This window comes from Poeciliopsis prolifica, unplaced genomic scaffold, assembly GCF_027474105.1.
Source record: "Poeciliopsis prolifica strain line A6 unplaced genomic scaffold, Auburn_PproV2 SCAFFOLD006, whole genome shotgun sequence".
Taxonomy (NCBI): Eukaryota; Metazoa; Chordata; class Actinopteri; order Cyprinodontiformes; family Poeciliidae; genus Poeciliopsis; species Poeciliopsis prolifica.
In genome coordinates, this window is record NW_026562381.1 from 11,752,908 (window position 1) to 11,766,509 (window position 13,602).

Below are 13,602 nucleotides of genomic sequence, written 5' to 3' on the forward strand. Positions count from 1 at the left end.
TTCAGGCCACCCCCCTAAATAAGCGCTTTATGTAGGAGTTCCTCTCTTCACTCAGCCTTATTATCTCTGATGTGACGTCCCGGCAAATTGTGATGTACAGGCGTAATGATATCTGAGTGCAGGCCCATGGTGTGTGTAATTGAAACACTGCGAAACCTTGACAATGCCCTCATCCCTCTGGTGCCAGATGTGCCATTTATGCAAGAGCAGCCCTTCCCTCGAACATTTCTTACCCTGCTGGGCGCTGGTATGCACTTAGGATAATCAGCTGCTGGATTTCCGTCTGCAGTTTCCACTGGCAAACTTTCAGCAAGTCTGCAACCCTTTAATTTCCTGTAAACAATGCCACGACATTCAGAATATTATAATCTACAAATGCATACAGCACTGGAGAAAATTATTATAACCTCCTGGTTATTCCACCAAATATTGATTTCTGAACTCTTTATCAGTTAAAAGATTAGTATTGTTGTTTCTAAATAAGTTTGTTTCCTTTGTATTACTGTAGGTCTGAAAGCACTGCATCTTTCTCGTTATTTTGACCATTTCTCATTTTCTGCAAATAAATACTAAATTTTTACTTGGAATTTCAAAGACATGCTGTCAGTAGTTCATAAAAAGAACAATGTTCATTTTACTCAAACGCATACTTAAAAAGTAAATTCAGAAAAACTGATGAATTAATGTCTCTTAACCTTTTCCAGAGCTGTATATTATGGTATTTTATCTTCTTAGATTTTCAGTTTTGAAATATTTTTCAACTGTGATGTCCTGCTTTCGCAGTGATTTCTCCAAGAGACTTCTAGTGCTTTCAGATTATCTGCCACAAACACACGTTTATAATTGTATTTTTCAATATGATTTTTTTCTTTTCACTATTTTCAGTCAGTTTACTATTAAACCTGTGTGTTTACAGAGCCTGCTGCTGAGGCTGCAGAACCAAAGGGGCGTGGCTTAGAGATTTCACTTTGCATAAGATGTGCTGGCTGAACTATGAAGCCACACTCATGCAGGTTTTTTCATTTTGTGTTTTAAGAAGACTTGTTGGCTCCCAACATGTTTTTATCTGCAGATCAAGAAACTTCTCAGATCAGACGGACTCTGGAACATGATTCGGCGTCTCATCTCTGTGCTCATCTCTTCAGGGTCAAAATACTGGCTTCGACATCTCATTGAGTGTCCACTTTTTTATTCACATTTGAATAAAAGATCACATTTATCTGATCCTTTGACTGAATGAGTTATACTCTGAGCCTTCAACTGAGGCTGATTGCTGTGGAAAATCCTACCAGCGGTCAAAGCATTAAACATAAAAACCTCACGGCACTAAAACCTCGTCCCCATGTGGAGGCGATGTGAGATCCTACACAAAAAGAAGTTGAGAGAAATTAAATGCCGACTAGTTTATGATGATAGAAAATACTGTACATGCCTGCAGGGACTCTTTTCTGACTCCAACTTTGTGCTTCACCACATGCAAGCAGAAAGAGAGTCTAGGCTAATTATTTAGCTCTTCTTGAAAAGGATAACTTGTTTTTTCAATGTTGAAGACTCATAATAGGAAAAAATCTTATTAAGAGCAAAAATACATTTGGAGAAATGTCCAAGATGCTCAAATTATAACTTACGAAAGAACAAACTTCTGCATACAAACAAGTCTGTGCTTAACTTGGAGTTTTAAAAAGTGCTAAAATTTGTATTTTTACATTTTGTCTCATATTCAGACAGTTGTTGAGATCATCATTAAGCCAAAGCACAACAGGGCCAGTGGGATCTTCCAGTGTTGCCAAATTGTACAAACCTCCTACTTGTTATGCTTATGATGATTCAGAATTACTTATTAAGCTTTTGAGACTTAACTCAAGACTTTATGCAAGTTTCTCTCAGTACTTCAAGTCATTTCCTGGTTCAGATCACATTAACAATATTCAGCTTGTACTTTTCATGCTGAACCAGAGTGATACTGCTTTATTTTTAGATATTCTGTGTTGGTTTCAAGCAGCACAGTTAGATTAAAATGTGAAAGAAAGAAGCAGTTTGTTGTCAGTGTTACTTGACGTCTAACAAATATGGTGAGAATATTTTTTCTTTCTCATTAACAGGTTTTTGGACTTTGTTCTGTTTGCATCTATATTTACCGATTCTCATCGCCTCAGCATATGGAGTGCTGAAATCACTGGCTCTTTACTGCTGTTGCTTCTGCACACGAGGCAAATAAAGAAAGAAAATGTCACTGCGAAACTGACTCAGTTATATAAAAATGAATGATAATGCTCAGAGCATGAAAGGTTTATTTGCATGTTTTAAATCAAGAATGTTACTAAAAACTATCTGAAAACACAACTTGAACACCTGCTGATGAAGCTTTAGAGTACTTTCTTTTGGCATCCTTTTCAATAGTTGTTTTTTAAAATTAGATGTATTTAAATAATCTTAAATTCAGAATTAGCTGCATAAATGAGTTGGGAGGCAGACAGGTAGGCAGAGAAAGCAAACTGAAAATCAGCAAATAAAATTTCCTCGTTGCTGTTTGAGGCCTTGTCACAACGTTCATTTGTGCCATCGTTTGCATCATGTACCAACAGTAGTTTTTATTTCAGTCGCAGAGTGTGCCTGCTTGCTCACATTTACTGAAATGTGGGTGAAAATTGATTAAGTCAGTTTGGAAATGTGGAAAACCCAAATCACAGTATGTTCTTTATTTTTACTTTTGCTGGAAAACAAAAGTTAAAAAGAGAAAAAACATCCAGTTTTTACATCCAGTATTCCCAGTGCTGCAGCTTCTTTCTCTGCTCACATTGATAGCAATGTGAAAAATGTCACAAAATGTTCAGCATTTCTGGAGAAATATGGCATTTCTTTGAGAATACCTTGTTTCCTGAGAAACTTCATTTTTTTCTGAAAAACGTCCCACTACTTGGTTTAGTTGTTAAATCCAGTAAATTTATTGAACCTAAATCATTATTTCTTATCAATATTCTGCAATCAGCAGTGCACTGGAACATTTAAAGACAAATATAAAATGATGTGACTTTGGCTTTCACTCTGAAGTGAATAAAGCTCCTTAATCTGGCAGATTTTAACTGCACAGCATTCTGGGGAATGTAGGCAGATGAAAGACTTTATCTGCTCCGCTTTTCACTTGTCTACTAAGCAACTAATTCACTCACTCTTTGGTTTGCTAGTAATCTTGTTTTTTTTGTTTGTTTGTTTTTTTGTTTTTTGTCTATGTGCCTAAAAAGCACAATTTTTGTCTGAACATCCATCTTTCATTTGAATCTGAAATGGCTCCTAGAGATTTTCCCCTATCATGTAAATCTACATTTCCCCTTCTTACTCATTTGTTGAACTTTTCCATTTAGTTATTTGTTGAGAAAAGGTTTATACAATGAGATTAGCCAAAAGCAGAAATATGGTTTCTATTCTGGCAAAGAAGCTGGACTCAATCCCAAATGACAAGCTAATAGCCTTGTCTTTGTACCACAGTCAGGGCCCTTCAGCACTAAATAATAAAAAAAGATTTAAGTGAATATATTACATTTGCATGTGTCAGTATTAGCATAATATTGTATAACATAATTAAGATAGTCAGACATTCAGTTCAGAAAAATTTATTTTTTGGTAACATAATAAAGAAATACTGAAATAAGAACTTAGAAATGAATGAGATTCAGGCCCAAATGACCTGAGCTGTAAAATGAATCAGAGATAATCAGAGATGGACAAGAGGCTGAGTACAGGACAGCTTTGTGTCAGGAGGAATCGGGTGAAGGATCAAACCCTATTTCCATCATGGGAGAAGAAGAGGAGGTGGTTCAGGAATATAAATACATGTGTGTTCATCTGGACAACAGACTGGACTGGAGATGCAACAGTGAAGCGTCTGAAAGAAGAGACAGAGGAGACTGAAGGAGCCTAAGATCCTTCAATTTTGCACCGAGATGCTGCAGATCTTCTATAAGTCTGTTGTTTAGTTTAGTCTCTTCATCTGTCATCTGTTGGGGCAGCTGCATGAGAGCCGGGGACCGAAAAGGCCCAACAGCCTGATAAAGAAGACTGGTTTTGTTCTGGTTCTGTCCTGGGGACGACTGTGGAACCTCTGGAGATGATGCTACAAAGAATAATTCTTCATAAAATTAAAAAAATTATAAACTATCCTGACCATCCTTTTCATGAGACTCTCTCAGGAAAACAGTGTCTTCAGTCAGAGACTTCTTCAGATTCACTGCAACACGGACTGCTACAGGAGATCTTTCCTGCCAACAGCCATCACCGTACAATAACTCTTTGAAGAATCTGAATTAATATGATCTACAATGTCATTTAATTTCCCTTTGGGATCATTAAAGTATTTTTGAATGTGATTTTTAAAATCTCAACAGAATGGTTCTTTAACAAGAGAACTCATAATAAATCTTTATTGTGAAACAAATGACAGTAACGAGTTTGACTGTATGTGAAGTTCGCTCTTTGCAGCCGTTCTGGGTGGCGAGAGGAAATGGCTTCATGTCATCTCCTGGCTGGTGCTTTGGAAAACGTTTGCTAAATCCATTCCCTGTGCGTACGTGTGTTGGCAGGGCACGGCTCGAAGCTTTCTCCGACAACAGCGGGAAGCTGCAACTCTCTCTGCAGCCACTAGCTATGACACCCTATCGGAGCGCAGCACCAGAGAGAGTTCCACCAGGTAAAGTGCACAGTAGTACCTTTTTAATGCATTCACAGGATAGACTATTTGTTACTCTGTCAAAGCTAAAAGCAGGAAAAATGTGTGACAGAAGTGACAAGAAGTGACCTTTTTTAGATTCTTGCATTTGGATGCGTATAGGAGGAATATGGAAAAAAGATTAATGACAAATCTATATGCTATTTTCCATCTGAGAATAAGGTCAGACTGCTTTTTGGTAACTTTAGAAAACTTTTCTTTCATGTGACAGTCTGTTTCAAAATTCAACAAAACATCTGAGCTTTCATTTTTTTAGCAGGTTTGTTATCGACAACCACAAAGTATGCTTTGAGTTTAGAGATACGTTTCTGGCAGCTTGTGCAAATATCAAAGATATTGATTAGTTCCTTTAATGTCCAGTTCAATCACTACTAGGTAGATGGCTGAAACGTTTTTCCTGCCTTCAGTTGACAGTGATATCAATGATCAACTTGGCTCTGTTAGAGAGATATTAGGTAAAAGTTATTGTGTACTGAACTAAAGGTCCCTTTAGAAATTAGCATCTGTCAATAATTTTTCTTTAGAAAATCATTTACATTTAATTGCTTTTCATTATTAATACACAAACCCCCATACACACAACACATAAAAACAAACATTTTTTTTCTAAATGTTATTTAGACACACCGTGTGCTGTTTCATTGTTATGAGAAAGACAAATGAGTATTAAGTACAGAATTTCTTAAAGGATTTAGCACAAGTCCTGAAAAAAATTACTGAATATCTTTGTAGATACAGAGACAAAAAGCAGATAAATCGTGTAATGTTGAACTGTTTTCATTTGTCTTTTAACATATATGAATGGTTATGTGCTTAAGGTTCATCATGAACTTTTATCTATATTCAAATGTCCAATAAGAGCAATGATTGTCATCCTTATGCCTTTGTTTACAAATAATAGTTCACTTGCAAAAAGGTTCAATATGGAAGCATCCAGCACAAAATGGAAAAAAATCTTTGCAGTTTTATTAAGGATGCAGATAAATTTATGTTTTTATCCCAAACTGTGACCTGAAGAAACTGAGTTACTGTCATATTTTTGTTAAGCATCCCACTGACTCAAAGGTAAAGGTTTATTAACACTAAGCAGAACAAGGATTATGTATTGTTTCTTTGGCTGTAGTGTGTTTGCTAAGCTTTTTTTAGCGCGGTTGAATGGACGAGATCAGCAGCAGTTTCTGTGTTTTATTATTGTCTGTTGGCCGTTAGGGAAAGTCTTTAAGTGTTGTTGACAAAAATGACAGCTCCGCCTGTCAGATAATTGCTCTACGGCTCAATGAGCTGGCCTTTAAATCTCTTTGAGCCTGACAAACTCAAAGACAAACACCTTATGGATCAGTTTGTTTGTCTGGCCAATAGATAAATTCACCACAGATACAAAGATCATAGTTTAGGATGGATTACTGCTTGTTAAAATATTCTGCAGAATCTCAGGCTTCTGGATGGGTTCATGTGAGTTTCTGCCTCTTTCTGTGCTCAGTTGTGTGTACACTCTTATGTGGTTTATTGTTTTTGTTCAGCTGAATGTTTTATAGCTGAATACTTTAGACATTTAAAAGGCTGCTTAGAATAGATTTCACACCACCTGGCTGTGAGCAGCTGCTGCCTGTAGGAACTCCAATTAAAGTCTCAAATAAACATTTACTTTACTTTCCAGCCAGAACATGACAAAATAAAAAGCTGGACTGTTTCTGCTATTAGAGAAGTTAAAATAAATTTCCAAACATACAGGAAAAATCACTGTTGGTGAGTTTTTCTTTTCTTTTAAAGGGTTTGTTGCCTGTATCTATTTGTAGTAAAAGGACAGAGACAAGAGGAAGGACATGCAGTAAATAGTCCAGGGTCAAGAACTGAATCCAGGACAGCTGTGTCAAGAAGAACAACAACCTCCATATGTGGTGTGTGTGCTCTGCCACAGAGCCGCATGCTGGCCTCTGTAAAGGTCAAATGAGAACAAGAAAGTTTGATTTCTTCGAAGCACAATAAAAAGCTGTGGGTGACATCAAACATTTTGTATGTGTAACAGGTTTTTTTTTTTTTTTTGCAACATTATAGGTGTGGAGTTTGTAAATTAGTTTCTATATTCTTCAAGTGATTAACTTTGGATTTTATTATCAGCAATATTACAGGTGTGAAGTTTGGAAATTCAAATTCAAAAATACTTTATTAATCTCAAAGCAAAATTATTTAATAAATAAATGTTAATGTAAATTTATCAATAATAAATAAATAAGTAAATAACTGTTTTTTTTATCTTTAAATTAATTTGTTTTAGTTAAAAAAGTTAAATCTCCTTGCATTGATTGGTTTAAACCAATTGTCCGTGACGTCACGCTCCCCAAAACTCCGCCCACGCCGCCATAATTAATGGACGTCAAAACAACCAACCAGTCGTCTAATATCGCTTTTATTTTATGGCTTTCGCAGTAAAAATGTATATAGAGTGCTGCACTCTCGGCTGCACAAACAGACAAGGATGCAAACCAAACTTGTCATTTTTATTCATAACTTTTAATGAGGAAAGATGGCGGCGGCGATGGACAGGAGCAGTCAATCGTGATGACTGGCAGTCCTCGGAGTAACCGCGGTTTTGGAGCGAACGCGTTTTACATGGTAAGAATATTTAGGTTCATATACTTTATAAATAACTATTATTAGAAAGATATAAAATATTGCTCTTCGGAGAAGGTCCGTATCTCTATTAACAACCATGGAAACAGTGCTCCACCGTCATGTAGCCTAGCATGTTTTGAAAAAACTGGCTAGCATCTCGTCTTTTGTACGTTTGAATGTTGCTTTAAGTTGCTTCAGGTTTAAGGGAAACGCTGTTTATGACATATTGACATAAATCATGTGGCGTGAATTCAGGCAAAGTCACTAATTTGATCAACACTTCAGGAGGGAGGAGGCATGGGTCGGTTTCTAAGCCATTTCCAACTTTTATGCGGTTTATGAGCCCCAAACCAGGTGCGTTACGTTCACAGATAAATTAGCTTCACTAACAAGCGACTAACAATGACAGTTATCTTCTCCCCTTTTTTTAGTATTACGTATTAATACATACTTTAGAGACATTTAATTATATAATGGTTTCATTTGTAATTTTGCCCTTTTTTGTGTGCATGTTTTATTAAAATTGTTGTCATGTTGTCCAACTAAACTGAGCTAACAAATGACCATCATTAAGAATCTTTTTCTTTAAAAAAAGAAAAAAACTACACCAGTAGTTGTAGTTTTCTCTTCTTGGTCCACCTGAGGCTTGTTCATAGAAATGTTATTTCTATATTGAACCTTTTGTTTACATGTAGACTGCCTTCTTTATTGCGTTTTGTTGATTTTGTTGGTAGAAATCTGTTTAAATAACAATCTACAGATGGTTTGTTGGACGAAAGGCCAACCATGACTTCTCAGGAGAATCGCTGGAACAAATCATCTCGTACTCCAGATTTATTAAAACACCTGTAGGAAGTACGCTAGTTATTCTCATTAAATGATATTCACACTGACCATATGTGCATTCGGATGCTGGGCTCTTTCACAAAGCAATCCATCATGATGATGGAAAACTTCTGGAAAATGTCAGTTATTCTTGCATACAAAAAGCTTTCACATACGGTGATGAAACCCACTGGTGGGACAGCTGCAGGAGTCCCAAGATGTTTTCCAGGGATTAAAATCTCTCCTTGGAAATAATTTCAATTGACAGGTTGTATAGAGCTGTGTGCTCTGTGGACAGGGAGGGTAATAAACTTGTTACAGAAACATGCGTCTGCACACAGCAAGCAGAAACTCAGACACATGGACCAGAAAATAAATAATCAGAAACTATGCTAATTGTTTTGTTTAAACTAAAAGTCTCACCTGATTTCCTTAAGTTGTTCTTTCACCTCAACTAGTTCATAAACAAACAATGAATATTAAAGCATGAATACACAGAAGTTGCATTTCAATTAACAATAAAATTAAGTAAACTGAAATCGAAATAAATTCACTTAAGAGACATACAACAGTTTAGGGGAAAAAAACATTTTCGCGCTAGGATTAGGTGATTTTTCAACCATATCTAAAGACTTTTCACATCACAGGAGTCACGTGATCAACATCCGGATGTTACTACTGGTGAAAACGACAAAGAAGACAACAGGAGGTAGCAGTAGGATGATGATTTGTTTTTGTTTTTATTGGAAAATGTGCAATCTAGCTCCACTGGAGCTTTCAGCAACACACAGTTTATAAAAAGTTGTGTCATTCCAACATGTTGAATCCAGCTCTTCTGCAAAATTTCCCCAAAACACCAGATACGATTCTTAATGACTTTTCGCTGGAGCAAGCTTATTCACATAATTTTAATTCTCTTTCTTATGTAATGGAAACACTCCAATTTCCAAATTGTGTGTGCTTTTCTTTTCTTTTTTTTCTTTTTTTTTTACTTTAGCAGAATATTAGCAAAGTTTGTGCACATTTGTAATGGAAATGCAGCTCCATCCAGGTTAAAACAAATTCTTCTTTTCCCAGAGCATCTCCGCCATCTCTGTAGATTTTTGCGGTGTCATGTCTGAAGTTAATCCGTACTGACAAGAAAAGACATGTAGCTTCTGTTTCACCTCCTGTAAACTTCAGCCAGAGCTGCTCTGTTGCTGAATCAGCCTTTCAATTAGAAGGACAGCAGGACCAGCTAACAACAGAAATCTACACTCCACATTTATGCTGCAGCACCATACACTCTAGTTCATGTGTTCAAAGCAGACATGCAATATTAAAGCAAAATAAAGAGGAAATTAATTAGTATTGAGATCTTGTGAACATTGAGTTCATTCTATTCAGAATATTCGGTTTCTAATCTAAAAGATGTCATGACATGGCAGCAGTATGAGCAGGTCGACACTCACTATGATCTATTCAACACTGAGATAAAATTAAAATGTAATGTTTAAATGAGAAGCACAGCTTGTTCTTCACTAATATATTACATACCTCACTGTGACCCTTCAGATGCATAAATAAATAACAGTGCAAATACAAACCAAATCCCATCAGCTTTGCATACTGTACATCTGTGATCTAAAATTTAATAGATTCCATAAAATGTTAAATAACCAGGTGGAATTTAAATGGTCTGGATTCTGTTATGCTTATGGATTAAAAAAAATAAATTGAAATTTAAATCTGAAAGGAGATGCAGACAAACATTTTGGTGCGATCCACAAAAATACCAAAGTCAAAGCCACTAGATTCAAAATATTAAATTCTGAGTTTATGTGACAGATTAATAAAAGGGAAATAAGAAGAATACGTTTTTAATGCTAACGAAGCGCTTTACTAATTCAATAAACTGAATAGTGTGTGTGATACATCCAGTTTCATACATTGAGAGTTGTTTGTTATTATGTATAGAAGATGTTTAAAATGTCGTTTGAAAGAGCTCTGAGAAAATGCTAAGTATCTTTTTACCGATCCATTGGGGTTGTAATATTTAGTTGCAGCACTTCCTGTGATTAATACCTAATTAATGGATGGGATTCAGTCTGTGCTATTGTTCTAAAGTGCTGAAAGTTAACTGTGCTCTGTTAATGTGCATTGCCCTTGGTTTATTACTGAACAGTGCGGTTTATTAAACTGATACATCTTAACCTTCACCATTTTCCTGACTCATTTCACGATAACGTTAAAGTTGCACTGCATTTACATCTCAGTTGTAGTTAACATCAAGCATGTGGGTGTGGCTTAGTGTAAAACTTTCACTATTTACCATGAAACATCAACATTAAATGACTTCCAAATGCAAGATCACAGCTGCATCACACTTCCTCTGTCTTTCTAGAGAACAGCCCTGAACACATTTCCATGGTCACTTGATGACCTCACTGTAGCCCCGCCCACTTTTAAGAGGCAGTCACATGTTTTTTCTGCTGTATGTTTTACTGTTATTCTATAATTTATATGGGCTTCATCATGTGAATACTGACTAAAAATGATAACATGATGAACTCTATGAATGCTGGCTGCTGACCGAACCGCATTGGGGTGTAGAAATGACAAAATGCATTACTTCGCCACGTGCATATGATCGGCTCTAAATGACACGTGGATCATCGGACTGGCGCCAAATTGAAAACGTATGACCTTTGTTGACCTCTAAAGAGCAAAACAGCATTGAAATGTATTTTGACTCCACTGCGCCCCTACATTGATCCGCCAGCTGTATTTCCTCGCTAAACCAATGAATCTATACCACATTTTTTTGCATCTTGAAGGATAGCCGCCGAACGCATAGATGCGTACCGCCTGGAGGACGGGCGCGGAAACTGCGCAACAACTTCTGTCTTAGCACGTGCGCAGCGTTGATGGAAACTGAGCAACTGCTTCCGCGGTGCGGGCGGAGGCGCTGAAAACTGCGTGAGAGCTTCTGTGGTGGCTGGCGTGAGGCGGCGGTTGCTAGTACCCCGCGGTGGCAATAGGCCGGAGCGGCGCTTGGCTGCGAGGGCCGTTCGAGGCTGCTTGCAGCTTTAATTAATTTTTATTTTTTTTACCCCTAAAAATCTCAAATGTGTGGCATGAAGCTTTACCTAGTGCAGCTACAATCATAAATATTTTTGTTTTCATCTCTACCAGCTCTTCACATGTAGAGACTGGAACATTTGCCTATTTCTTTCATAAACATATCTTAGTTAGACTTAATGGAGAGTGCCTGTGCAACAGATTTCCAGTTTGATTTAGGTTTAGACTTTTAATCTAACACATTAAAGTGCTCTGAGCTAAACTGGTTCATTATAGTTTTGGTTGTATATCTAGATTTGTTATAGTTGAACCTCTAACTTGTATTTTGATCACCTATGAAAAGCATCCCCACAGCAGTATGCTACCACTACCCTGTTTTACTGTAGGTATTGTTTTGCGGGTGAATATAACTTTAGTTTTCTGCTAAACTTGGAGCTTTGTTGTCCTCAGGAACACATGCTTTCTCATGTTTGTGTCCTCTTTATGGTGATAGACTTCAAATGAACACTTAGTATTTTTCAACATTTCCAACTTTGTTGGACTTTCACGCCACACTGAAAAGTGTTTGAAAAATGAAAATTATGCAACATGTTAGTTCCCCTTCATAATTTTGCAGTATTTCCAATCAGTCCCAATAAAATATATTAAAGTTTGATGTTGTAAATACACCATGTTCCAAATTATTATGCAAATTGGATTTAAGTGTCATAAAGACACTAGTTTTTGTTGTGCTATTAAATTTATAGATGGCATTGTGTGGTCAGGACTCTTTGAATCACTCTAGTTCATTTCAGAGAGCTGGGTTGATTAGTTTGTCTGGTGAGCTCAATTAAAGGACATCTACTTAAGGATGTTCCACATTATTAAGCAGGTCACAGATTTCCAGAAAGATAAAGGATAAAGGTTTTCTGCTGACGAAAATCATTGGATAATGTATGACAAAGTATGACATTAGATATTTAACAAAAACTGAAGTGTTATTGTACTGCGAAGAGATTTGTGGCTGATTCAAAACAAAGATGGGTTTGTACAGATAAATGTAAATACTTTTTTCATGGGGAGCTTTGTTCAGTAAAATTTCATTTATACTGCAATGGTTCATGACTTGAAAATTATACTGACCATCATTTGCATTGACCATTTAAGAAAATCAGAGAAAATATCATTTGCATGATAATTTGGAACACTATGTAAATGTGAAGAATTGAAGGCATTTTGTGGGTTTATAAGATGCTGCATTAAAAAATAAATAAAAATGAGATTGAATGACTGCAGAAAATAACAATTTTACAATATTAGCATGATGGTAAATGTATCCTTTGCCTACATTGTTGGACTGATTATTTAGATAAGCTGTGGTAAACCAGCCAGAGACAGATTTCTCCATCAACTAAAGCCAAAGAACAGAATTATGACCTTTATTTTGATTGCAGCATGTAAAACCAAAATCAGTCATCCTTTTCCTGTTCCAGAATTAACATGGCGGATGTTTGTTACCTCTCCAAAAAACTAATTAACCCAAGAACTCTGTCTTCCAAACGAGTTGGTGTATCTCCGGTGGTTTGTCTGGTTTGAGCTGCTTCTTGCTCTGGGGAATGTTGCTGTCCTGTTTGGTGTTTGATGCCTCTTGGCCTCATCTCTGCTGAGTGTCAGCTCCATCATGTCACTGTGATGACTGTCACAGACATCCTCACTGCCAACTTGGCTGCAAAGGCAGCAGTGTCAAAAAGTTTGCAGTTTTACAAACCTTTGATGCACTTGCCTTGAGTGCGTTTTCATTTTTTTTGTCCTCTGCTTGTTGGCACCGCCTTTATGTTCTGTCACTTTGTGTTTTTCTTTGTGTTAATCATCTCATGGTTGGCGTGTCCTGCATTTTCTGAGACGAGTCGTTGGGAAGAAGATTGTTTTGGCAGCTTTTCCCCTCACTTTCTGTCCTGTCCTTGTACCTAGACATGACATGTTGTGTGTTCTTAAAAATAAGAATACATGAAGTGGACTACCAGTTGGTTTGGGTTAAAAATAACTGCATAAAGCCAGGTATCTAAAAAGTATTTGGTTTTTTCATAAAAGTTTTTGTACTTGCATGAGGTACTTTTTAATATATTTCACAAAATTGCAATGGAAACTTGTTTTTCACATCACACAAGTCATGTGATCAACGATCACATGTTATAAGAAAAGAAAACAACAGGAAGTGATTGAAGGACGAATTGGAGGCTGCATGTTTTTTAACGACTTATCTTGTGAACAAACTTATTAATGTGTGATTTTAATTCTTATTTAACCCTTTCATGCATAGTGTGTTCACTGCAGTTCACTTTGTTGTGTTTCTTGTGTATTCTATGTTATAAATGCACAGAGACCAAAATACGCTGCCAACT

The 13,602-nt window shown here is 36.6% G+C and overlaps 1 protein-coding gene across 4 annotated transcripts in view; it reads left to right on the plus strand.

Moving 5' to 3' along the window:
- The first annotated feature begins 7,106 nt into the window (after positions 1-7,106).
- LOC129360360 (dystrophin-related protein 2-like) overlaps positions 7,107-13,602 on the plus strand; it is a 74,799-nt gene continuing 68,303 nt past the window's right edge. For all 4 annotated transcript variants that reach the window (XR_008606026.1, XM_055030531.1, XM_055030532.1 and 1 more), the window contains exon 1: positions 7,107-7,336. Coding sequence is in view for 3 of the 4 variants with exons in the window: in XM_055030531.1 (XP_054886506.1) it covers positions 7,238-7,336 (99 nt within the window). In the remaining variant the exon portion in view is untranslated. The remainder of the gene's footprint in view (positions 7,337-13,602) is intronic.